This window comes from Neoarius graeffei, chromosome 1 (assembly GCF_027579695.1).
Source record: "Neoarius graeffei isolate fNeoGra1 chromosome 1, fNeoGra1.pri, whole genome shotgun sequence".
Classification (NCBI taxonomy): domain Eukaryota; kingdom Metazoa; phylum Chordata; class Actinopteri; order Siluriformes; family Ariidae; genus Neoarius; species Neoarius graeffei.
This window is the reverse complement of record NC_083569.1, coordinates 97,479,067-97,503,271: the sequence shown is the minus strand read 5'-3', so window position 1 is coordinate 97,503,271 and position 24,205 is coordinate 97,479,067. Positions and strand designations below refer to the sequence as shown.

At 40.3% G+C, this 24,205-nt stretch overlaps 1 protein-coding gene across 3 annotated transcripts in view; it reads right to left on the bottom strand.

Moving 5' to 3' along the window:
- The window catches only part of LOC132874253 (CD48 antigen-like), a 45,772-nt gene extending 22,242 nt beyond the window's left edge, over positions 1–23,530 (bottom strand). The window contains exons 1-3 of one of the 3 annotated variants that reach the window (XM_060910477.1): positions 23,364–23,530; positions 15,004–15,318; positions 14,402–14,662 (exon numbers count right to left, since the gene is read on the bottom strand). In XM_060910477.1, coding sequence (XP_060766460.1) covers positions 14,402–14,662; positions 15,004–15,318; positions 23,364–23,427 — 640 coding nt within the window. In that variant the 5' untranslated portion in view covers positions 23,428–23,530. The remainder of the gene's footprint in view (positions 1–14,401; positions 14,663–15,003; positions 15,319–23,363) is intronic. The other 2 variants (XM_060910393.1, XM_060910310.1) reach the window with 2 other exon arrangements.
- Positions 23,531–24,205: the final 675 nt, after the last annotated feature.

The following is a 24,205-nucleotide window of genomic DNA, read 5'->3' as shown; positions in this document are numbered from 1 at the left end:
CAAGTATAATATTTTTGTCTCATTTGTTTAACTGGGTTCTCTTTATCTACTCTTAGGACTTGTGTGAAAATCTGATGATGTTTTAGGTCATATTTATGCAGAAATAATACTGCATAAATATTCCGCAATATTGCACATCTCCACCCTTTTCTCTTGGAAACTGATGCCAAAAGATTGGTCAATGCATTTATTTTTTCTCATCTTGACTACTGCAATTCTCTCTTTTATGGTCTCCCTGCCACATTGCTCAATCGCCTGCAGTACATCCAAAACTCAGCAGCAAGAGTCCTCACACTCACCAAGCGCATTGCTCACATCACTCCTGTTTTACAGCAACTGCATTGGTTGCCAGTTATCTCTCGGATCAAATACAAAATCTTGCTTTTAACCTATAAAGCTCTTCACGGTCTTGCCCCTTCCTATCTCTGTGAGCTAATTCATTTGTACTGTCCCTCCTGCTCCCTCAGATCTTCTGTCTGTGGACTTCTGACTGTTCCACGTTTTAAACTGGCATCTATGGGTGGCAGATCATTTAGTGTTGCTGCTCCTAAACTTTGGAACTCGTTACCACAATCGCTTCGTGACTGTTCCACTCTCTCTTCCTTCAAAGCTAACTTGAAAACTTTTCTCTTTACCTCACACTATTCTTCCTAGGTTTTTTTTTTTTTGTAACTCCTGTGTAAAGCGTCCTTGGGTTTGTGAAAGGCGCTATATAACTTGAACTTATTATTATTATTATTATTATTATTATTATTATTAAAAATTCTAAAGGGTTCACAAACTTTCAAGCACCACTGTATGGACTGATATATTACATAGCATATTTCAAACACTCAAAACTTGCTATAGCAGTGACAAAATAGCTATCAAAAATGCATTCCTATATTTAATAAAATGAGATAAATAGAATTATGATAATAAAAAACTTTGCCTTCAGTTCCCCTTTAATGGATTACTTGAAATAACTGATTTCTTCACATATTAATTCACTCTCAAATTAAATGATGGAAATTCAATGCATTGTCCAGAAGCCTTGACTGAAAAAATTGCAGTATGCCTTCATATTACACCATGACACCTGCCCACAAACCACAAAATGAGCTAATGGAGCTGGGACACAGCCAGGACAGAAATGTGTTTCTGTCATGGACATTCAAACATGTTCAGTTTAAAGGAAGGAAAAGGAGATTGCAACATCACTGTGGAGTACAAACTCTGCTTCCTAGCAGGCAAGTTGCCTTCAGCGTTAAAAGACTCCACTTCTAACTTAAAGAAGCATCTCAAATTAGGTTTTTTTTTTTTTTCATCTGGCAAAAGTTGTCTGATAACTTACTGGTTAGCTTGACGATCTTAACTAGCTAGCAATTAGATCACTACCTAATTAGCCAAACTGACAACTGATTATCTGCAAATTTGCATTTGCAAACCACTTGGCATAACTGTGGGTGGTAAAAGAGAGCAACTGGACTTGCTTGAAGATTCTTGAAGACGTTTCACCTCTCATCCGAAAGGCTTCTTCAGTTCTGTCTGACTAGTAGGGAGTATCAGGTATTTATCCTCTCATGGATGAAAAGCTCATCTAAGGTGTCGTTGAAGTGCTTTCTTGATGTGATTCTGCTCCTTCTCTTTTCCCTCTACCGTTGTGGGGATGTTCTGAGCCCTGTGTTGAAAGGTCCTAATGACCCCCAATTTGTGTTCCAGTGGGTGGTGAGAGTCGAAGAGTAGGTACTGGTCTGTGTGTGTGGGTTTCCGGTAGACCTCGATGCTAAGGCTTCTGTCTTGTCTAATGTGTACATCACAATCCAAGAAGGCTAGATTATTCCCACTGATGTCCTCCCGAGTGAAATTGATGTTGATATCCACTGCATTGATGTGCTTACAGAAGGCTTCCACTTCATGGGTTTTGATTTTAACCCAGGTGTCATCCACAACAAATCCAACAAATCAAAACCCATGAAGTGGAAGCCTTCTTTAAGCACATCAATGCAGTGGATATCAACATCAATTTCACTTGGGAGGACGTCAGTGGGAATAATCTAGCCTTCTTGGATTGTGATGTACACATTAGACAAAACAGAAGCCTTAGCATCGAGGTCTACCGGAAACCCACACACACAGACCAGTACCTACTCTTCGACTCTCACCACCCACTGGAACACAAATTGGGGGTCATTAGGACCTTGCAACACAGGACTCAGAACATCCCTACAACGGTAGAGGGAAAAGAGAAGGAGCAGAATCACATCAAGAAAGCACTTCAGAGCTGCGGGTATCCCAACTGGTCTTTCTTCAAGAGTAGAAAAAGGAACATGACGGACAAGGAGGATAACAGGAACAAACGCAAGAACATTGTCATTCCCTACATTTCCGGTCTATCTGAGAAACTCAGGAGGATCTTCTACAAACACAACATTCCAGTACATTTCAGACCCAGTAACACCCTGAAGCAGAAACTGGTCCACCCTAAGGACAGAATACCCAGACACAAACAGGACAACGTAGTGTATGCAATTCAGTGCAGTGAGGAATGCACGGATTCGTATATTGGAGAAATTAAACAACCGCTCCACAGGCATATGGCTCAACACAGGAGAGCCAGTTCCTCAGGCCAGGACTCTGCTGTCTACCTTCATCTTAACAACAAAGGACACTCATTTCAGGATTGCAACATATACATTTTAGCTAGAGAGGATCGTTGGTATGAGCGAGGAGTTAAAGAAGCCATTTTTGTCAACCTGGAACGGCCATCACTGAACAGAGGTGGGGGTCTAAGGCCCTGTCCACACGGCAACGGATTCAGGTGACTCCGATGCAATTGCTTATCATTTAGGCCTGGCGTCCACACGGCACCGCCGTTTTGGGTGCCCAAAACGCAATCTTTTTGAGAACGGGTTCCAGAGTGGAAAGATCTGGCAACGTTGCCGTTGCGAAGTCGTCTGGATGAGCAGAACGGATTTGTTTATGATGACGTCACAACCACATGACTGTGAGTGCTTCATGCCGGGTAGAAGTGTAACGAACTCGAATCGAGTTGTCAACAAATCCTATAACTTGGTTCATGAAACGCGCTTACAAAATATTTTCACTGTGAATATTTATTGTGTAATGGTGCAAAGTGAGAGAGAGAGAGAGAGAGAGAGACTCTGCCCTTAGGGCAGAGTCAATCCCGCCAGCAAAAATAGGGAAAAAAAGGAGCGATCTCACCTCTTCAGATGTTGGTTTAAGTCCAACAATACATTCCTCAAAAAGGGCGTAGAAGAGCAAATTAATCCATCAACGTGTAGCATTCAATTTATTCCGGACCATTAAAGACGCCACCTTCCGCGTAGAATCATACGTCATCCTCGCCGCCATATTGGATAGGTCAAAGCGGAGAATAAAGATTCATGTGCTGCATTTAACTGTACCAACAGGTTTACCATCCAAACGAGATCACATGGGATTACCTTTCACAGGTGAGAAACAACAAATTAATCCATCAACGTGTAGCATTCAATTTATTCTGGACCATTAAAGACGCCGCCTTCCGTGTAGAATCATACGTCATCCTCGCCGCCATATTGGATAGGTCAAAGCGGAGAATAAAGATTAGCTGCGTTTAACTGTACCAACAGGTTTGCCATCCAAATGAGATCACATGGGATTACCTTTCACAGGTGAGAAACAACAAATTAATCCATCAACGTGTAGCATTCAATTTATTCCGGACCATTAAAGACGCCGCCTTCCGCGTAGAATCATACGTCATCCTCGCCACCATATTGGATAGGTCAAAGCGGAGAATAAAGATTAGCTGCGTTTAACTGTACTAACAGGTTTGCCGTCCAAACGAGATCACATGGGATTACCTTTCACAGGTGAGACTGGAAAAATACTTTTCATTGTATTTGGTCATTATAATGTAATTTTACGAACAGATTTTTCTGACTTTGTGGCTAATATGAAGTCTCACGCATAATAGTTTATGCGCATGTGTCCTTACTTCTTCTATTGTTCTGGTGTCTCCGAAGGGACCGTCTTACAGCGCCCCTAGAGGTGTGGCATGTGTATTGCATCGTTTTCAGCAAGCGTTGCATTGCCATATGGACCTGATATTTTACTGATCGTTGCCCATTTGGACGCGATATATTTTTAAATAACATCTCGTTGCCGTTGTCGTGTGGATGTAGCTTAAGACATCATTTATCAGCCACCTACAATGCAGTCCTTGGCACACTTCCCAGACAACTGAATGCACACCAAAACCCAGCTGTTTTCAGTGACTCACAAGAGGACAGAGAAAATCAGCAATCCATTGATCACCTTAACGGGCAATCCATTGATCACCCAAACGACTCTCGAGGCCATTCACATCCAGCCCCCATTGACCCACACCAACAGGATGACTCAACGACACCTTAGATGAGCTTTTCATCCATGAGAGGATAAATACCTGATACTCCCTACTAGTCAGACAGAACTGAAGAAGCCTTTCGGATGAGAGGTGAAACATCTTCAAGAATCTTCAAGCAAGTCCGGTTGCTCTCTTTTACCACCCACAGTTACTATGATCTGGATGGCTGAGGCCCTGTCCACACGGCAACGGATTCAGGTGGCTCCGATGCAATTGCTTATCATTTAGGCCTGGCGTCCACACGGCACCGGCATTTTGGGAGCCCAAAACGCAATCTTTTTGAGAACGGGTTCCAGAGTGGAAAGATCTGGCAACGTTGCCGTTGTGAAGCCGTCTGGATGAGTAGAACGGATTTGTTTACGATGACGTCACAACCACATGACTGTGAGTGCTTCACGCCGGGTAGAAGTGTAACAAATATCACCAGGAAAAAGCCTTACAGAGCACTAGTGAGAGTGAAACACGAGCTTGGATATTATTATTATTATTATTATTATTATTATGTTCAGTGTTAGTTCACAGTAGTAATGCAAGAAGCAGAATAGTGACAGTAATAGTGAAACAAAAACATGCAATTGTACAAACACTGCAGCTCTACAGCAAAATATTCATTTATGAAATGGTCTGATTCTTAACACCAGTAGTGCCAATGATCTTCTCATTGTGATGCGATGCGAGTTGTCAACAAATCCTATAACTTGGTTCATGAAACGCGCTTACAAAATATTTTCACTGTGAATATTTATTGTGTAATGGTGCAAAGTGAGAGAGAGAGAGAGAGAGAGAGAGAGACTCTGCCCTTAGGGCAGAGTCAATCCCGCCAGCAAAAACAGGGAAAAAAAGGAGCGATCTCACCTCTTCAGATGCTGGTTTAAGTCCGACAATACATTCCTCAAAAAGGGCGTAGAGGAGCAAATTAATCCATGAACGTGTATCATTCAATTTATTCCGGACCATTAAAGACGCCACCTTCCGCGTAGAATCATACGTCATCCTCGCCGCCATTTTGGATAGGTCAAAGCGGAGAATAAAGATTCATGCGCTGCCTTTAACTGTACCAACAGGTTTACCGTCCAAACGAGATCACATGGGATTACCTTTCACAGGTGAGAAACAACAAATTAATCCATCAACGTGTAGTATTCAATTTATTCCGGACCATTAAAGACGCCGCCTTCCGCGTAGAATCATACGTCATCCTCGCCGCCATATTGGATAGGTCAAAGCGGAGAATAAAGATTAGCTGCGTTTAACTGTACCAACAGGTTTGCCGTCCAAACGAGATCACATGGGATTACCTTTCACAGGTGAGACTGGAAAAATACTTTTCATTGTATTTGGTCATTATAATGTAATTTTACGAACAGATTTTCCTGACTTTGTGGCTAACAGAGGTGGAAAGAGTACTAAAATATTATACTCAAGTACAAGTACTGTTACTCTGATGAAATTTTACTTAAGTACAAGTAAAGTTACCGAACAAAAAATCTACTCAAGTAAAAGTAAAAAGTAGATCATTTAAAATGTACTTTGAGTAAAAGTAAAACGTTACTTTTAACAATGGGTGTTTTCTGCCTCCATTGTGTTGTGCAAAAATGAAAAAGAAGAGGAAACAAGGATATATGTACATCTCAACCCAGATGTTTTATTTAAAGGAAGTGTATCAAATTGAATGCTTAGGATAATGCTGCATTAAAACTGAGACAAACAAAAAAGGTCAATACACACAGTCATGTCGTTTACATCGCCCTGACCACACACAAAGCATTGTACACGAAATATGAAAGTGAAATGTTGCACCGAAATCTCGTAGCTTGCCTGTGTGCACTGTGTTATTGAACAATTCAATTCAAACATTATTTGTTTTGTTTAGTATTCCTTTCTGGCCTGTTGGATGTAGAATGGTAGGAGGACTGATCACGTCAGGTTGGCGAGCTAACTTGCTTGCATGATTAGCCAACCGAATAACAGACTAGTTACCGTTATGTTACAGTACCAACAGTTTGCTACTTCAACATTAGCAATGCCATCCACTATTTTTGGAATATAACCAGCCTATTGTCGGTTTTATTATGGAAAGGAAACATTATGATCAGGGGCGCAGGTACGTTTTTTGAACTGGGGGGGACAAAAAACTGGGGGGGACAAAGCTGCCAGCAAACCAACCCCAACCCCAATATGCCTGTCAAACTTGTTGTGGGTAACCATAGCAACCAAGCTCGAGCTCGCAACCTGTGCAGTCTGCGCAGCTCAACCAACCGAATATCAGTCTTTGTTTTGTTTTATGTGAGTTGTTGCAACTATGTATACACTGCTGTGCACCTCAATAAACCGAATGGTAATTAGTCTTTTGATTTTTCCGTGAGGTTTGCCTTATGCAAACAAAGACAGCATAGACGTTTTTTCCTCCCTATAAGTGGGGGGGACCGAACGAGGTGAACTTAAATCTGAGTGGGACGAATCCCACCCGTCCCACCCTCTATCTGCGCCCGTGATTATGATGCCAATGACAATACTTACCTCAACATGCTTGCACAGATTAGATGTCGAATTTTTGTATGCCGCAATGGTTGTCTTCTTGGGCACACATAATCTGCATTGCATAATGAAACTGTCACCCCCTTTTCTCTACGAAGCTGAAGTGATCATGTATGTAGGGCCAGGGGTGCACTTCATTACTGGAAGAAATTGCGTTTTCTGCAGGGTCGTCCACCACAGGTTCCTCGGTCTCCTCTATGTCTGCAGGGGCGCTTTATCAACCCCCGTGGCCCAGGGGCTAGGCCCCTCATAGGCTACCTGTCAACCCTACCCTTACTGTTGGCCAGGAAAACACTCTTATTTTATTTGCAATACGTGTCAAGCATTTACAGTGTAAGCGCGTAATTAGCCTAGAAGCCTACGATAGGTTATGTTTGGCTCAGCGTCGCTGCGCAAGGCCCACGCTCACATCGCTCAACACATCCGACCACAGAGGGAGAGAAGAACACGCGCATTATCATTACAGAGCTGGTTCTGATTATTACCACGGACAGGACAGTGATATTGCGTAACTTTCACGCAGGGGCATGGCCAGAGATAACCACACAAGCCTGCGTGCGCTATAATGTAGACCTATGTGTTGTAAACATAAAACACACACACCTACAGACAAGTCCTTTTAAAAAATAAAATACATAAAAATAGCTCGGCGGCATGAAAACAAACATTCACTGCAAGTCAAGGTACTTGGCTCGGCGGTCACATGAAACATAAACACCATGGACAGCAGCCAAACTCATAACTCTACAGACCGAAATACACGAAACCAAGTCCTACTAGGGTCTATTTTACTGATCTATGTTCAAGCATCATGCAAGTCTTCCTTCTCCTTGAATAAGACCGTGCATTCAACTGCCTTTTTGACATGACTGCATTGAAAAACCACTTGCAACAATATTTCACGCACTCCATCAAGAAAAAAGTTAAACATGATGAACACGGGCATACTGTTTTGAGCATACGATTTTTTAAAAAGAAACTAGCTACATCAAAGTCCTTCAATAAACCCATCCTTTAGCGCAAATGAGCTTAACCTATAGTTCAAAGCATGACGCTAGCAGTAGCTGCATAAGGCAAAATCATGTGGGCCTTTCGTCAACAAGAAGCCACGGCGGGCAAACAATAATAATCAAGTGTCCTTACCTTAAAACATTGTCTTGACCACAGAACTTCTCAAGTATTTCACTTAAATCCACACGGGTTAACAACACACCCAACACAGCTAGCGAGAAATGTGGATCTGCGCTAGCTTTGTATTGCTGTTCCCCTCAGTATGCTTACTCTGTCTGCTGCCCGAACTGTGACAATTATAGAGTGCTTCGAGATCAGCGTGAACCCGGCGGCGGCCATATTGGAAGTCAAACGTCGCTGTGTCAGTGCATTGTTGTTGCTCAGCGAAGCAAAATGCCGAATACGTGTGTCATTGTTGGCTGTAGTAGCCGGGGGGAAAGGGTGGCAAAAGCTTCCACAGACTCCCTAAAGTCCTGACAAACCAGGGAATTGCAGCACAGGAGAAAAGCGAGCGGAGGAGACGACAGTGGCTGGCTGCCATCAACCGATCAAATTTAGGACAACTAGACTTTCTGATCACTTTGTGACAGGTAGGTTAAATTGTCTTGAATTTCATAGTTACTAAAATAAATGTGATACAAACTATTATCTTTTCTATGTACTTTCAGCAATGATTAATGGATATATTTGTCACATTAGGTAGCTTATGTCTACTGCAGTGCATTGTTGCATCAAATGGCATTTAAGATCTAGGCCTAGTAATGTTTATGTACACATGCTGTTAGTACAAGTTACATACTAGGCCTACATTTTATTCACTGACTAAAATAATTGATAATTATGCGGCAACAAGCTGGGGTCAGCTTTCCATTCCTTCTCACTAACAGTGTATGGATCTACATTCCCAATGAAACGTACCTTCTCAGCATAACGCTCCCGTGCCTGCTTATCCAAACTTTCACAGTAGTGCTCCATCACTTCAGATGTCTAAATTATTAAAAAATCAAAGCTTCTAAGCCCTCTAACGCGGAAACGAAGCGGTGAATGTTTACTCTATGATGTGTACTCTATGAGCGCTCTGGAGCGAGTGACTTCCAAGTTGGCCGCGCCGACCGCATGGTTACTATTTTTAGCATCATCTCGGAGCACTCTATAGGCTACAATCTTTTCATCAATTTCTTCAGTAGATGCCATTTTAGAAATTTTATTATCCCCATCGAAATATGCTATTATACTAACAGGATTATAACTCAAATCACACGACACGTATTCAAATCACAACTGATTTATTTTACTGTTGGACAGATCATAGCATATCTAGCCTAGCTGCACATAGCCTAGCTGCTGGTAGGCTGATAACTGATAAGTAGCTGATATTCTGAACAGATTGGTGATCCTTACCTTAAAAAAGTCTGTGACTTTAGGCAACGATTCTATCATTACCTGCATCTCTCTTTTTTTCCTTTTATGCGCCCCGCTAACATGTGAACGCTTCATCTTTCAAAGCCTCTAAATTTGTGTCTCTGTAGTCTGCAGTCTTTGGCGCGCTTTCGTGTGTGACGTTACATTTTGTTACATTTTATTCTGGTACAGTTGTGGGTGTTCGTTTCGCGAACCACATCCACCATGTCTCTTACAGCAGGCTACTGTGCGCTCATTTATTTCTAACCTTATTTCTATCCGTACATTAATGTAGGCCCACGATTCCGACAGTTTATTATTTTATTAATATTACAAGGCCCCTGATTGGCTGTGGCTCAGGGGCTTGAGCCCCCCCCCCCCCCCCCCCCCCTTAAAGCGCCGGTGCATGTCCGTCATCGTCTGTGTGAGACTCGCGCGCGCGACAATTGTCCTTCCCGTGATTCATTTCCAGAACGCATTTCCCCTTCTCTGTTTTAGCCTTTTTTATTTTTTATTTATTTATTTTTTTTACTCAGTAACGGTTGTGATGTAAAATGTACCGAAGTACACTACTTAAAAGAAAACATACTTAAGTAAAAGTAAAAGTACACTCTTTAAAAATTACTTGAAAAAGTATAAGTACACAAAAAAGCTACTCAAGTACAGTAATGTGAGTAATGTAATTCGCTACTTTCCACCTCTGGTGGCTAATATGAAGTCTCGCGCATAATAGTTTATGCGCATGCGTCCTTACTTCTTCTATTGTTCTGGTGTCTCCGAAGGGACCGTCTTACAGCGCCCCTAGAGGTGTGGCATGTGTATTGCATTGTTTTCAGCAAGCGTTGCGTTGCCATATGGACCTGATATTTTACTGATCGTTGCCCATTTGGACGCGATATATTTTTAAATAACATCTCGTTGCCATTTGTCGTGTGGATGTAGCCTGAGAATCTTCACAGACACCACTTGGCATATTATCTATCTTACCTAGCTATTGTTAGCTACGTCGCTCGGTACAGCATTGCAGCTTTGAGACACGTTATTTAGCCTATTCATGTGCAGTGCTGTTTATGTTGGGTAGCAAAACTGTTTCAGAATATGGTTGTCGACGCAGGGCTTTCACTGATTGTTGAACAGGGCATGTCTGTATTATAGGCCTACTTATTATATTTTATGTTTTTATCATTTTAAATCAAGAAAAGCTAAAGTACCAATTTTCTTTCTCTTGTGTCATTTTTAAGATTTGCTGAAACACAAAATGCACTTCAGAATACTGAGTGATAACTAAATGTTAATTTGATAAAACCAGAATATTTTCATGTTTGTAGTGTTTTATATTCTGACAGTTCTGGAAATAAAGAAAAGATCAAGGAAAATTTGGGCCTTCTTTCTCGTTTTTTTTTTAACCAGCCATAACTTCAAATGGCTTTTGTGAGCCTACTCATAGCATTTGCTAAGTGTTAGTCTATATATGAGAGAGAGAGAGAGAGAGAGAGAGACTAACAAAAAGCCGGTTTCCAATAGCAAATTTTTTATCCCACACAGGGATCTTCTTCGAGCACTGTATTGGGGCTTTTCCACTACCAACATGGCTGAGTTGGGCTGAGCCGTGCGGTGCTGAGTTGGGCTGAGTGGAGCTGAGTGGGGCTGTAAATGTACAAACAGCAGTACATGGAGTGACTGAGAAAAGACAGGAAATGAGGAGTATACACACAGTATATATACTGTACAGTATACACACACACACACACATATATACATATATATTCCAGAAAGCCATTAGTGTCAAAACATGAGCGAAGTGGCATGAATTACATTAATTAAGCAAATAATTATGAAAGTCCAATCAAAAATAGCTAAAAGTTTACAATGGTAAACCGACCAATAAAGAACAGCGACCCAAAGGCCAATCAGAAAAGGGTTAGGAATGAGTGGCACGTGGGCCTCTAAGCTGACTACAGTAACCGTCATTAACATTCAGACCTGAAGGGTGCACTGTTTTTAGTTTCCAGATCCAATCTCTTTCTGCTTCCAGTAGATCCTGAGTTTTGGAACACACCTGTACAATGATGAAGGACAAGTTAGATTGAGAATGTTCGTTCGTAGTAAAATGTTCATACAACTGCGTACAATTGTTACCCGAGTTTACCCTAGTGTTTCTAATAGCACTTTTATGATTATTAACATTAAGTCTAAACATTTTTGCCTGGCCAACATACTGGTCTTTACACAGGGTACAGGTGATAATGTAGATACAGTTGGTAGAGGTGCAGTTGGCCCCACTACTGGCAAGGGCAAAAGTAGCCCAAGTAGTTGTACTCGTGATTGAAGTTTGTGAAGGAAGAATACTACAAATCTGACAGTGTGACTTTCCACATGGCCCACAAGAACCTTGTGTAGCCGAGTTAGTGTCTGGGTTGGGCAGCTTCGCCCGTACCAGCAAATTATGTAAATTAAGGGGACGTCAGAAGCAGACCAAAGGCTTAGAAAATTAACTCCAACAGGAGAATAATCCACAGTAAACCTGATAGACGGGTGGATCTGGTTTACAAAATCAAGGAAGGCTAAAAGGGCCTCCTCACCATGAGTCCAAACACAAACAATGTCATCAATAAAACGCCACCAAATGAATGGGGAAACAGGATTCTGGAGAATAAGTGTCTCAATTGGATGCATAAAGATAATCGCATAGGAGGGTGCCATCCTCGTACCAATGGCAGTACCTGAAATCTGTAAAAAATAACTGGTTGTTAAACTCAAAAAAATTATTAGTAAGAACAAAACAAGCAAGTTCTACAATGTCAGCGTATCTAGAATCAGGTTTAGTCAAATGACTTCAGCCAGTTGATACAACAACAGAATAGTCAAATAAGAAGTAAAGCAGTATCTTGTGAATGCCACATATTGTTACATGAACTGTAAGACAATTTGAAAGTAATCCAAAGTATTTAGAATGCATTACTCATATTGAGTAATCTAATGTAATATGTTACAAATTACATTTTAGCACGTGTTCTGTCATCTATAGTGCAATGCATTTTAAAAGTAACCCTCCCAAAACTGTCCATATGTTACTTCATAGTTCTGATGTCTTCAGTGTTGTTCTACAATGTAGAAAATAGTCCAAATACAGAAAAAACGGTGAATGAATAGGGGTGTACAAACTTTTGACTGGTACTGTACTTTGCAGACTCCAATTTTGACCTTCTGAGCAATCTCAAGCTCATGACCAAAAAAATTCCACAAAACGACTCACAAAAGTGTCCACTCATATATCTAATAATTGTTTCAGACACGATAGGCTCTATTTTAATACCAGAACAAGTGCGATTTGTCTGCAAATGCTGGACCTTTGTTATATTGTTTGGGATAAAACTCCAATTGTAGCCATAAAATCATATTCCATTTTGAGAACTAGGTTATTGATGTACATTACCTGTCACCCCACATCAACAGAAATACTTCTGAAATACCAAATACAACAGATAATTAATTCCACATAAGTGCCATGAATGCCAAGACTGTTTTGTCTACACATGTGATTATATTTACTTACAAACTCCATAGAATGCCACTCAAATCTCATCTCATTATCTCTAGCCGCTTTCGGGGCTTGAACCCAGACCTTCTTGCTGTGAGGTGACAGCGCTAACCACTACACCACCGTGCCACCCTCCACCCAAATCTATTAAAAATAATATTCAATTTAAAATAATTCAAAATAATCAACTTGCATTCTGAGTCAAATGCACACTTCACCACAAGTCCATTGTGCCCCACTTTCATTTTCTTTTATACACGTCATATTCCAGATCAGGGGCGGCACGGTGGTGTAGTGGTTAGCGCTGTCGCCTCACAGCAAGAAGGTCCTGGGTTCGAGCCCCGGGGCCGGCGAGGGCCTTTCTGTGCGGAGTTTGCATGTTCTCCCCGTGTCCGCGTGGGTTTCCTCCGGGTGCTCCGGTTTCCCCCACAGTCCAAAGACATGCAGGTTAGGTTAACTGGTGACTCTAAATTGACCGTAGGTGTGAATGTGAGTGTGAATGGTTGTCTGTGTCTATGTGTCAGCCCTGTGATGACCTGGCGACTTGTCCAGGGTGTACCCCGCCTTTTGCCCGTAGTCAGCTGGGATAGGCTCCAGCTTGCCTGCGACCCTGTAGAAGGATAAAGCGGCTAGAGATAATGAGATGAGATGAGATATTCCAGATCAGAGACATTTCATTTTACCATGCTCTAACTGTTCTATTGTTAGTCTGCAATAGCATTTTTATCATAATCTCTCTCTCTCTCTCTCTCTCTCTCTCTCTCTCTCTCTCACTCACACACACACACACACACACAAATAATATTATAAACAATATTTGGCCATAGTAATTGGAATATTATAATTTTAAATTTTATATTCTTTTGTTATGAGGTTTTTAGAATATATTTTAATTCATGGTATCCACAAGCATGTTTCTGTGAGATGAATATTTTTTAGGCTTCTGCTGAATGGGCTTTTGAATATCAATTAAGTAAAGATTATTATTATTTAGTTTTATTTATATTTTTTGTGATGTGATGATGTATTTATATTCATTATTTAGTTCTATTTATATGTATATTCATCCCCCCCCTTTTAATTATTATAGGGCACACTGTTATTGGAGCCTAGCTGTGTTGTGTGACCCCCACCATTTTTTTAAAATTATGTGTTTATTTATTGTATCTGAGGTGGAAGCTTAATAAAATAAAAAATAATATAAACACACACGCAAAACTCCCACAAAAATATTGATATAAAATCTAGCGACAAACAAGCTGTCTATTTCGTCAACCAGCTTATTAATCTCTGAATAAAATCTAACTTTAGCCTCAAAAAATAATTATACAAATGTCCCTATTCTTAAAACCACACACTCAGGAGTGAATGAAGGAATAAGAAAAGTGGATTTGATTGGATATCTCAGCAGCAGACCTAACTAAGTTGCTTAATGGTCATGAAAACACCAACAAATATGAATCCTGCAATCTTGTCCCCCCCCCCTTTTAAAACCAGAAGGTAAGGTGCAAATATACTTGTTTTGTTCTGCTCACAGCTCAGTGTCTCTGTAGCAGAACCGTAGCTGATGCTGTTAGCTGCAGTACAGTTCAGTGTAACAGCTCCTTCTGCTGGTGAGAGACTGAACTGCAGCTGAGCTTCACTTGCAATCTGATAGCCGCTCCATGAGTAGGAGACCCTCTCAGCTCCGGGTGCTGCACACTTCACAACAACTTCACAACTGTTTGTGGATGTCAGCCATGTTTGAGACTTCTCAATCTGCACAGCTGTTATAGGACCTATGCATACATTCACACACACACACACACACACACACACACACACAAGCATCCCATGAAACTGCAACTACAATGTTTTACTGTAACAAAACATTCACAAAGCTACAAGTTTGCGATGGTCAGACTAAAAACACTTATTTAAAATATATGGACAAGGAGAGGTGAAACAATTAACAATAAATATGTAAATAAATATGTTTATGTAATTAATCTTTATAAGTTTAAAATTTTCATTTCGCCCGTAGTCAGCTGGGATACTGGTCCAGCTTGCCTGCGACCCTGTAGAACAGGATAAAGCGGCTAGAGATAATGAGATGAGATGAAAATTAAATCATACTCACTCTGAATATAAACTTTAAATATCTGTGTTGGATACTGTGTATTAATGCTATTTGCAGTCACCACAAAGGTTCCAGAGTCTTGAGGTCGAAGATCTTGTACAGTTACTCCAACTTTATCATCATCCCCCTTTAACCGTCCAGTGAACTGTGAGTCCAGAAATGTGTAATTTTGGTCTGCACTGTATTCGGCAAAAGCGCTCTTATTGAAGGCCCACTGAACTAATAACCCTGATTCGACTGGATATTTTAATGGAAGATCCAGGGAGCTCCCAGCTTTGAGCACCATCACTGTGTCGGCCAAAACAACACACACACCTGCAGCAGAGGAAAACATAACACATCAGTATGTGCAAAAAATCTCCCCCACTGAGTGTCCACATGTGTTTTTTTTTCATTTTACATTCATGAAACATACTACTTATATGCAAATTTGAGTGTACTTTGTCACTTCTACACAACACAGTTACACAATGTCACAACCAAAAGCACACAAAAGTGAGCAAGCTTCCATTCATACTCATAAAATATTGCAGCAATCACTGGTTGCAAATTTAGACCAACGCCAACATTATTTCCAAATGTATTTTAGATTCTTTGATTTTACGTTTATAGATGTGCGAGCTATTAACTTGATATTGGTAGGTAGTGTAATGGCTGAGTCACACATATAGTGGCCCTGAAGGGCAAATCACAACCACAAATTGGAAAACACAACAAATGCAAATAACAAAACAAAAAGCATAACCAAAAAACAACATTAACTTCTACTAGAAATAGTAGGAACGTGCTATCAATAAGGATTGGATATCACTGATTGGATGACCACACTGCCCTTTTTTTTTTTACTGGAAGGAAATGCACCACACATGCCATTTGGTCCCAGGTCTCAGAAACAGTGAAGCAATCAGGATATGGGAAGAAGGACCATTGACGGGCAGTGTGTTTGTCTAATCAGCGACGATCCTTGTTGATAGCACGTCCCTACTATTTCTGGTAAGAATTTTATGTCATTGGATTTTCTGCTTTGTGGATGTGTTTTCAGTTTTGCGATTTGTTGTGTTTTCCCATTGTGGTTGTGATTTGCCATTCAGGGCCACCATTCCAATCAGTCTCATAAGTTGCATTCTATCAATGGTTGTTGCCCCCCAGTAACAAAGGTCATTGGGCACATGCCCAATACACCTGATTGGCTATCTATCACTTTCCATAAATTAAGCAGTATATTTGAGGCCTGTGAGATTTTCATGGCACAAACAACACACCAAATAGGGGACAGCGGGGAGACTTGGGATGGGGGAGACTTGGGCCAGTTTATACTCCCATAAATTAATTTCAACCAATCAGGCTTTAGATTGCATCAGAAGTTATATGTTGCCCCTTAGAGTAACCTACTTCCTTTGGAGCCACAAAGCTGGACACTGCAGTGAGGTCCATGCAGTTCAATATTTTTATCAACCAAAACTTGTATTTTGTACTTCGCCTTCACCTCCATTTTATAGTGTAATGTGCACTGGTGAATTGGGGATTTGTTAGAAATTAAAGTATGTAGCCTAGAGTTACCATATATAATATTATTTAATCAACTTAAATTCTGGGGGGAGGGGGTGATTTTTTTCAAAATGGCCAGATGGGGAGAGAAAGAAAGCACAACTTTATTCATCACACACTTATGAACTTTCCTCTCTGCATTTAACCCATGTGAACACACATGCACAATGAGCACACACACACCCAGAGCAGTAGGCAGCCATGCTAACAGCTCCCCAGTTGGGAGTTCGGTGCCTCGCTCAAGGACACCTCAGCCCAAGGCCGTCCCATATTAACCTAACCACATGTCTTTAGACTGTGGGGGAAACTGGAGCACCCAGAGGAAACCCACACAGACAACATGCCAACTCCACACAGAAAGGCCCTTGCTGGCTGCTGGGTTCGAACCCAGAACCTTTTTGCTGTGAGGCAACCGTGCAAACCACTACACCACCATGCCGCCCAAGAATTGGGACAGTTCATTAAGTTACAGGTTTTTTCTTGTGGTTTACAAATATAAAATTGTTTAAAAAATTTTTGTTAAAAATGTGGGCATGTACCTGCATGAGGATTAAACTTCCTGATCCTGTATTGTTTATCATTTATGCATTCAAGCTTTTTGAGACTGTAAACTCACATCTACCTAGCGTTCATTGTTATGCAGATGACTCCCAGCTTTATCTTTCATTTAAACCTGATTCGTAAGCAAGTCAAGATGAAGCAGTTACAGCAATGCAGCATTGTATAGAGGACATACTGTACATCAATGGATGCTGACTGACCGGCTCAAGCTTAATGATGATAAAACTGAATATTTACTTATAGGAACAAGACAACGATTGTCTAAGGTCATCACAGGCTCTCTTGCTGTTGGTGATCATTAGATTATTCCAGCTCAAGAGGCCAAGAATCTGGGCTGCTGGTTTGATCAGCAACTTTGTATGGGGACACATAAGATTTGTAGTGTGTCTTATTTTCATTTGCACAACATTAGATGCATTAGAAAGTTTCTATCAACTGAATCAACTAAGAAGTTAGTGCATGCTCTAGTCATTAGTAGAATTGACTACTGTGTTTATTATATGGTTTGCTGCAAACACAGTTCTCGAGGTTACAGCATGTCCAGAACGCAGCTGTGCACCTTAGTTGCAATGTTTCATGTTTTGATCAGATATCGCCTGTGCTTTTTAAGCTTCACTGGCTGCCAGTGCAATTTAGAATTAAATTTAAGATACTAGTAATTACATTTAAGGCTATTCACAGGCTAGTCCCAGAATATATTAATTCCTTAATTATCACAAAGGGTACATCATGCTATTCTTTGAGAGCAAATAATGGGGTTCTTCTTGAGTTTCTAAGACAGCGAACAAAGAGGACATTGGGGGACAAGACTTTTTGTGCTGCTGCCCCAAAACTATGGAACTCGTTACCAAGTAGTATTCGTAACTATAGAACTTTGGACAATTTTAAGAATATGTCAAAGACGCATTTCTTTAAGTTAGCTTTTATAAGTAAGATTTAATAAGACTTATTCTATCTTTTTTCTATATTATATTTTTATCATAGTTTTAGCTCATTTTTATATTATTGCATATTTTTAGCTTTTAATAAGTAGATATTGTTTTATAGTTAATCTTTGTGCTGTGCAGATGATCATATATTCATGCAGCCTGCACACTATAAATGTAAATTATTCTTCTCCTTCTTCTTATTATTATTATTATTACTATTAAACTTATTTCATTCCTTCTTGAGAATGAAACTGTTTTGTTTCATCAGGTTTTGGGTAAACTGACATTTTTTCTATAGCTGTACCAGCATTGTGGGTTCATACAGTTCATGTGGTACAAATTTTGATAATAAATAAAAATTAAACATTTAAGCTTAGATATTTTATTTTTGTGCCATATCTCCCCACTATGTCCCAAGTCTCCCAACATATTGTCCCATATCTCCCCTCAATGTCTCATGTCTCCCTGCAAACAATAATAACAGAAAAAGTGAAGCCTGAAGGCCAGTATATGTGACAAGCTGACAAACTAATGTGGTAAGAGGGTACAGTAAATACTCTCTAATGCAATATGAATGTGACGCTATCTGCAAATCATTTCACACAATTTACAAAAGCTGAAAGTGTATCGCAAGTCTCACCGCTCTCCCCTACATCACTGCACTATTCTGTGGTTCTCAAATTTTCTCAAAATGGCCCACATTTTTTTTTAGCTCTATCTCAACTCACAACACAGGAATAGAGGTAGAATGTGGACCATTTGGGTGGTTCCAAATGAGGACAGTTGAGGGTTATACCTGGAGGACGCTCTGGACTCTTACAGTAATGCTTTTATGGCTGAGGACTACAGTTGACTTGCTAACTTTAGGACTGCAGTTGTCATGAACAGTTTTGCACTCAAGTTTCCATCAATGAAGAGTTACAACGTCAACAAAACTGACTTCATGTTAAAACTGTTAATGTTATAGTCAGGCTGTCTGTTGTTGCCCAAATGAGGATGTGTTCCCATTTGAGTCTGCTTCCTCTCGAGGTTTCTTCCTCATGTCGTCTGAGGGAGTTTTTCCTTGCCACCGTCACCACAGGCTTGCTCATTGGGGATAGATTAGGGATAAAATTAGCTCATATTTTAAGTTGTTCAAATTCTGTAAAGCTGCTTTGCGACAATGTTTATTGTTAAAAGCACTATACAAATGACTTGACTTGACTTCCAAGGACTGGTTGGAGAACCACGAAGTTTATTTCAATGCCATAACTGTATGGAGGTTTTTGCCAGGTGAACCTCATTTCAGTTTCCAAAAGACATAAAGTATTTGGTGTCTAACAGTATAAACTGAGGCGGCACAGTGGTGTAGTGGTTAGCACTCAGTGCGTTTACATGCACATAAAGAAAATCGAATTTCTGCCGTTGCTCGACTGAAATCGAAGTTCTAAATGGCATGGAAACACCTTAGCTAGGCTGAAATTGAACTGAACTTGATTTCTCGTAATCAACCTACATGACCTAGATTATGCGATTTTTGCCGAGCTACTTAGTGCATGTACCCTATCGAGCTACGTAGTCGAGCTACTTACTTCAGCACTGCCCCTTCCAGAAGTGACGAGTGACGAGAGCACAAGTGGGAAACACAACAGCCTCAGTTGAAAAAAAAAAAAACAGCCTCGGTCGGCATGACACTTCACCTTAGCCGCTATTATTAGGAACACTTCTGTTCGTACATACAAACTACAAACACTCTTCTTGTGAACACGGAACTGATAACTTTGTTTATACTCTTGAATAGCTCTTCTTCATGACGACAACCGGAAGTGTACCAACACGATGGGGTGTGTAGCGCCACCTGTGGCTCGGGTGCACAATGTACCTCACACAATAGCTCGATTTCCTTGTGTGCATGTAGGATTGGATTTCTCTGGAACCCTTAGCTCGATTACCGACAGCAGCTCGATTTGGATGTGCATGTAAACGTACTGACTGAGAACCTTCACAGACAAGCTAGTTGTGAAATTTGCAGAATAGCCTCCTGGATTGCTGACCCTCAACTCTGAGGATGGCAACAGACAGACAGTGTAAACCACCTCTTTCTCATTTGCGTCAATACAATCACACAAACACATATGAGAAGTACACATAAACGTCAACTATAGAGCACAATGTTGCTGTGTTTTGTCAGCGTGAAAATTCTCACACTGTTAATCGGAATTTATGTCAGTATAGATTTGCTCAGTGAAACACACAGTGATGAATGATTACTAAGACATTCCAAAGACATTTGTTGGTCTTACAGAGCAAACTCACCAAGAACTTGGTAACACAATGTGCTCCACAATCAGGTTCCTTCAAGATTACAGAATAGTTTTGGTACAATTTTTGAATTGTAGGCAATTTTCTAGTTCACTTCTATTAGGAGTCTAATCTAATGTCATACGTGTAGGTTCTCATTCCAGCTAAATAAGAGCCATACTGGAGGAAAAAAAAATAACAGTTGACCAAATGATAGGACTAAGGCTGTAATAAACACATGCACAAACACCTGCTATTTGTGGATATGCCAGAATAGCTCTGGAACATTTACCTAAGCTCAGGCTGAAAATAATTGTCATTATACACGAACTATATGACGTGTCAGTTTACTTTGCATGCAGTGGTGTAGCCAGGATTTTTTACATGGGGTGGCCAAAGGGGGGCCAAGGATATACAAGGGGTGGCCATGCTGTGACTAAATTAAGGGGGGGGGGGTTCCGGAGGTCCTCCCCTGGGAAATTTTGAATTAGCTAGATTTGATTTCCTGTATTCTGATGTATCTGGTGGCATATCTGGTGCCTAACTCATGAACAAAACCCATGTGAGCCAAGAGGTCAGAAATTAATGTATTAATTTATTTATGTAACATAAAGCATCTGCAAAACAAAGAAACTATCCAACTTGTTTACTCCAGTTAAGCATCAGGATTTTAACGATCACTACTAAAATGCAAAAGTAAAAACTAAAAGATCACCTGTCCCAGGCACCTGGGAAGTAGTAAGGATATTAGTCAGGCTTGAATAAAGAGTGCTTTGCTCAGGAAAAGGAAAATACTTGTATACTTAACTCATACATACAACATATGTAAACACTTACAACATGTTGTGATATTGTCCATTGTAAGTACTGTACAAACTAAATGTGTTGAGTTACAAAATGTGTTTGTGTGTGTGCGTGTGTGTGAGAGAAAGTGTTAGGGGCTCTGCATGCTCTTGCGACAAGGCTTTCGCAGATAGCTTTTCGCAGACAGTTGTAATTTATCGTTGAGCGGGGAGTAATAGGCGTGCGCGATGTTATTCACTGCCACAATGCAAGGGGGCGCGAAGTCGCGAAATCGCTAGGAGTAGTTGGTGGGTGTGGTTAGTGGAGTGTTTATCCTCCGCTGTCCTTACAATGACTAGAACTGGAGTCGTATAGATGTACGTACTTCCTCACTTCCTCGATCAACCGCTCTTCGTGCTGCTCCATCTTCGCTCGTGTTTTTAAAAATGGCGGTCGTGAAAACAAACCAAACCGGGAAAGTAGGGAAGCGGAAGTGCGTGTACAGCGGATGTAGAGTGGACCAATCAGAGCCCTCTTGTCTGCGACGCTGTCTGCGGTGGTCACAATTTTTGGGAGGTGCGCGCAGAGCGTCTGTGAAGGGGGGGCTTTGCAGACGCCATCTGCGATGCCATCTGCGAGGTTGTCAGCATAAATTGGCCTTTACACTGATGTAACACATGGCATAGATGAGGTGTAGTGCATGAGTGGTGTGTGTGTGTGTGTGTGTGTGTGTGAGAGAGAGGGGGAAAGTATGTGCACTGCATGTAGATATAGATGAGCTGTAGTATACGAATTGTGTGTGTGCACTGAAAAAAAATGGCCTGTTAAATTAACACAAAAAAATCTTGTACATCGGTTGCACTTATTAAAATCATATCCACTAAGACCAATTAAGTCATGTTTATTTGACTGAACATGACTTAATTGGTCTTAGTGGATATGATTTTAATAAGTGCAACCGATGTACAAGATTTTTTTGTGTTAATTTAACAGGCCATTTTTTTAAGTGTGTGTGAAGATATGTTACATGTAAATACAAAAATGAAGTGCATAAGTTGTGTGTGTGTGAGAGAGAGTGTATGTTCAGAGTGCATAAGTGTTGTGTGTGTTATATGTGAATATAGAAATGTAGTGCATGGGTGGTGTGTGGGTGAGTGTGTGTTCAGAGTGCATGAGTGTTGTGTATACCAGTGAGTGTGTTTCATGTAAATATAGAAATGTAGTGCATCATGCATGAGTGGTGTGTGTGTCTAAGAGAGGGTGTGTGTCGAGAGTGCATGAGTTGTATCTTACAGTGAGTGAGAGAAAGACATAGTGTGTATTAAGAGAGTGAAGTATGTGTTCATATATGAGTGAGAGAGAGTGAAGACAGTACATGAGTGTTACATTTAAATATAAAAATTTAGTGCATGAGTTGTGTGTCTGTGTTGAGAGTGTATGAATGTTACATGTAAATATAGAAATGTAGTGCACAAATTGTGTGCATGTGTGTGAGAGTGAGATAGACAGTGTGTTAAGAGAGTGCATAAGTGTTGTGTATGAGTGAGTGTGTTACATGTAAATATAGAAATGTGGCACATTTCTATGTACATGAAAAAATACATGAAATACATACATGAAAAAATATTTATAATTATAATATTCTTATAATTTGCAGTAACCAAGTAGCTAGTACAAAATGCATGTACTATACAATTACACCCATTTTTTTTCTTTCATAGATAAGGCCTGAGGTTTTCTGAACCTAACCATATTTTTTTTCTAAAAGATAGAGTGGTAAGACAGCTACACGAGAAACATGTTAAACAGCAGTAGTGTCCTGTTACTGTAGTGACAAATGACAAATACCAGTAAATGTTATTAAAGGTAATAGAATGACATTTTAAAAATGTACTGAATGTAAAATGAAAAGCATAATGTTTAGCAATCCTAACAGTCCAGGATGGTTTCGCAATATAACTTCAAACCTCACGCATTTTAGAAAATATATTCACAGCACAACTTTTTCTATTCAACTTTTTTTTTTAATTAATGCTTATATTTGGACAATTCAGTGTAATACAATATGCAAACATAAAAAAAAAAACTTTATGCAGTCATTCATGCTGTGTATTGTTCATTTCTGGACATTTTCCTAAGTCTGTGTAAAAATTTTTGCCCCTGACTTACGACATTATGAAGAAGAAAGCTCATTGAATAATCAACAGTTTATACCTCAATGTGCATTAAAAAATGCCCCATATTTATCTTTGTACATACCCTGGAGATTCCCAAAGATTAGTATGACAAAGATGTAAAGACAGTATCCATTAAAGGTCCACATTGCTGTATTACTTAAAGACTCTTCCGTCCTGCTGCAGCTCGACTGAGACTGTTGACTCAACACTAGATGAAGTCCAAGTCACCAAAAACACTTCCTCACTCACAGCGTGTCTGAGGTCTCTTAATCTATAAAAAAATTGCTGTGAATGCAAGGCCAAAGAGAGTGGTCTATATAATGTCTTTTCACACAGTGAATTGTATGAAAGTGGTTTAGCTGCTTTCTCACTTCTCATGAACTGTGTCACGGACACTCACCACGGCTCTGTTAAAACACGCAGAGCTTCATAAAGTGTATAAAGCTAAAGTTCACTGAAACAAGGGAACAGATTTGACACGTTTACTCTGTTGTTATATGTGTCTCTTATGAATTCTCTTTTATGAGCACGTCATCATTTTTCCTGCATAGGCTTTCACTGCTGTCTTCTGATGAGCTGGGTAAAATTCCAGGTAAGTCTTTTAAAAGACTTCCACATCCTTCTTCCTTTCTGAGTGCCAGTAACTCACTTCATTATCAGAGAATAAGTGAGCAGATGAACAGAAACGTTGTCAAGTTTAGACATAAGGAAGTGTCGCTGTTTCTTGTGGGCAAAAGTGGTCCTGATCTGACACCAGTCCTTTTGCTTGATCTGAAAATGTTGGTGAATGGAAAGTTAAGCTCCTGAAACTGACCTGAAGTCAGCGGAGTGGGCTCCAGGCAATGTGCTGTCTCACTTCCTGTTCAGAGGTCTGTGTACATATCGAGTGTATACGCCATTGGTGACCACAAGGCTACACACAAT